The 532-nt window shown below is 60.3% G+C and overlaps 1 protein-coding gene across 1 annotated transcript in view; it reads right to left on the reverse strand.

Moving 5' to 3' along the window:
* HES6 (hes family bHLH transcription factor 6) overlaps positions 1–532 on the reverse strand; it is a 2,667-nt gene that overhangs the window by 1,081 nt on the left and 1,054 nt on the right. Inside the window, exons 3-4 of the mRNA XM_031060708.1 lie at positions 459–532; positions 1–112 (exon numbers count right to left, since the gene is read on the reverse strand). The exon at positions 1–112 is cut by the window's left edge and continues 1,081 nt beyond it. Of these exons, the coding sequence (XP_030916568.1) occupies positions 1–112; positions 459–532 (186 nt within the window). The remainder of the gene's footprint in view (positions 113–458) is intronic.

Genomic DNA, 532 nt, shown 5'->3' on the forward strand with positions numbered 1-532 from the left:
AGGCTCTTGTCCATCCACTCGCAGGTGAGCAGCAGGTTGTGCACCTCGTGCATGCACTGGATGTAGCCGGTGCTGTACCTCTGCTGCGCCTCCAGCCCCACCTTGGAGTCGGCTGTGCGGGACAGACACAAAGGGTGAGCGGGGCAGGGCCACCGGGCGGTGTCTGAAGCACCTCTGCGCTTTAGAGATGCTTTGTTTGCGGGGAAAAGGTGAGCGGGGGCTGAGCCCTGTGCCCTGCTCCGAGGCAAAACTGCACCAAAAAGCAGAAATCGGCTCTGGAAGGGAAAAACGCCTTCCGTGGATTCAGCAGTGCCCGGCTCCATCTCCCCATCTAGTGGAGGAAGCCAAAGCCCGGCAGCAGCCTGGGCCTGGCGGTCTGAAAGGGGCTTGTGCCAAGGGATCAGCCCCGCTGGCATCGGGTAAGGCACCAGGCACAGAGAAAGGGACCCGGCACTCACCCAGCATCTTGCTGCTCTGGATGTTCTGGAGGTGCTTCACTGTCATTTCCAGGCTCTCTGCTTTTTCCAGTTTA

The sequence above is a fragment of the Geospiza fortis genome, unplaced genomic scaffold (assembly GCF_000277835.1).
Source record: "Geospiza fortis unplaced genomic scaffold, GeoFor_1.0 scaffold101, whole genome shotgun sequence".
Taxonomy (NCBI): Eukaryota; Metazoa; Chordata; class Aves; order Passeriformes; family Thraupidae; genus Geospiza; species Geospiza fortis.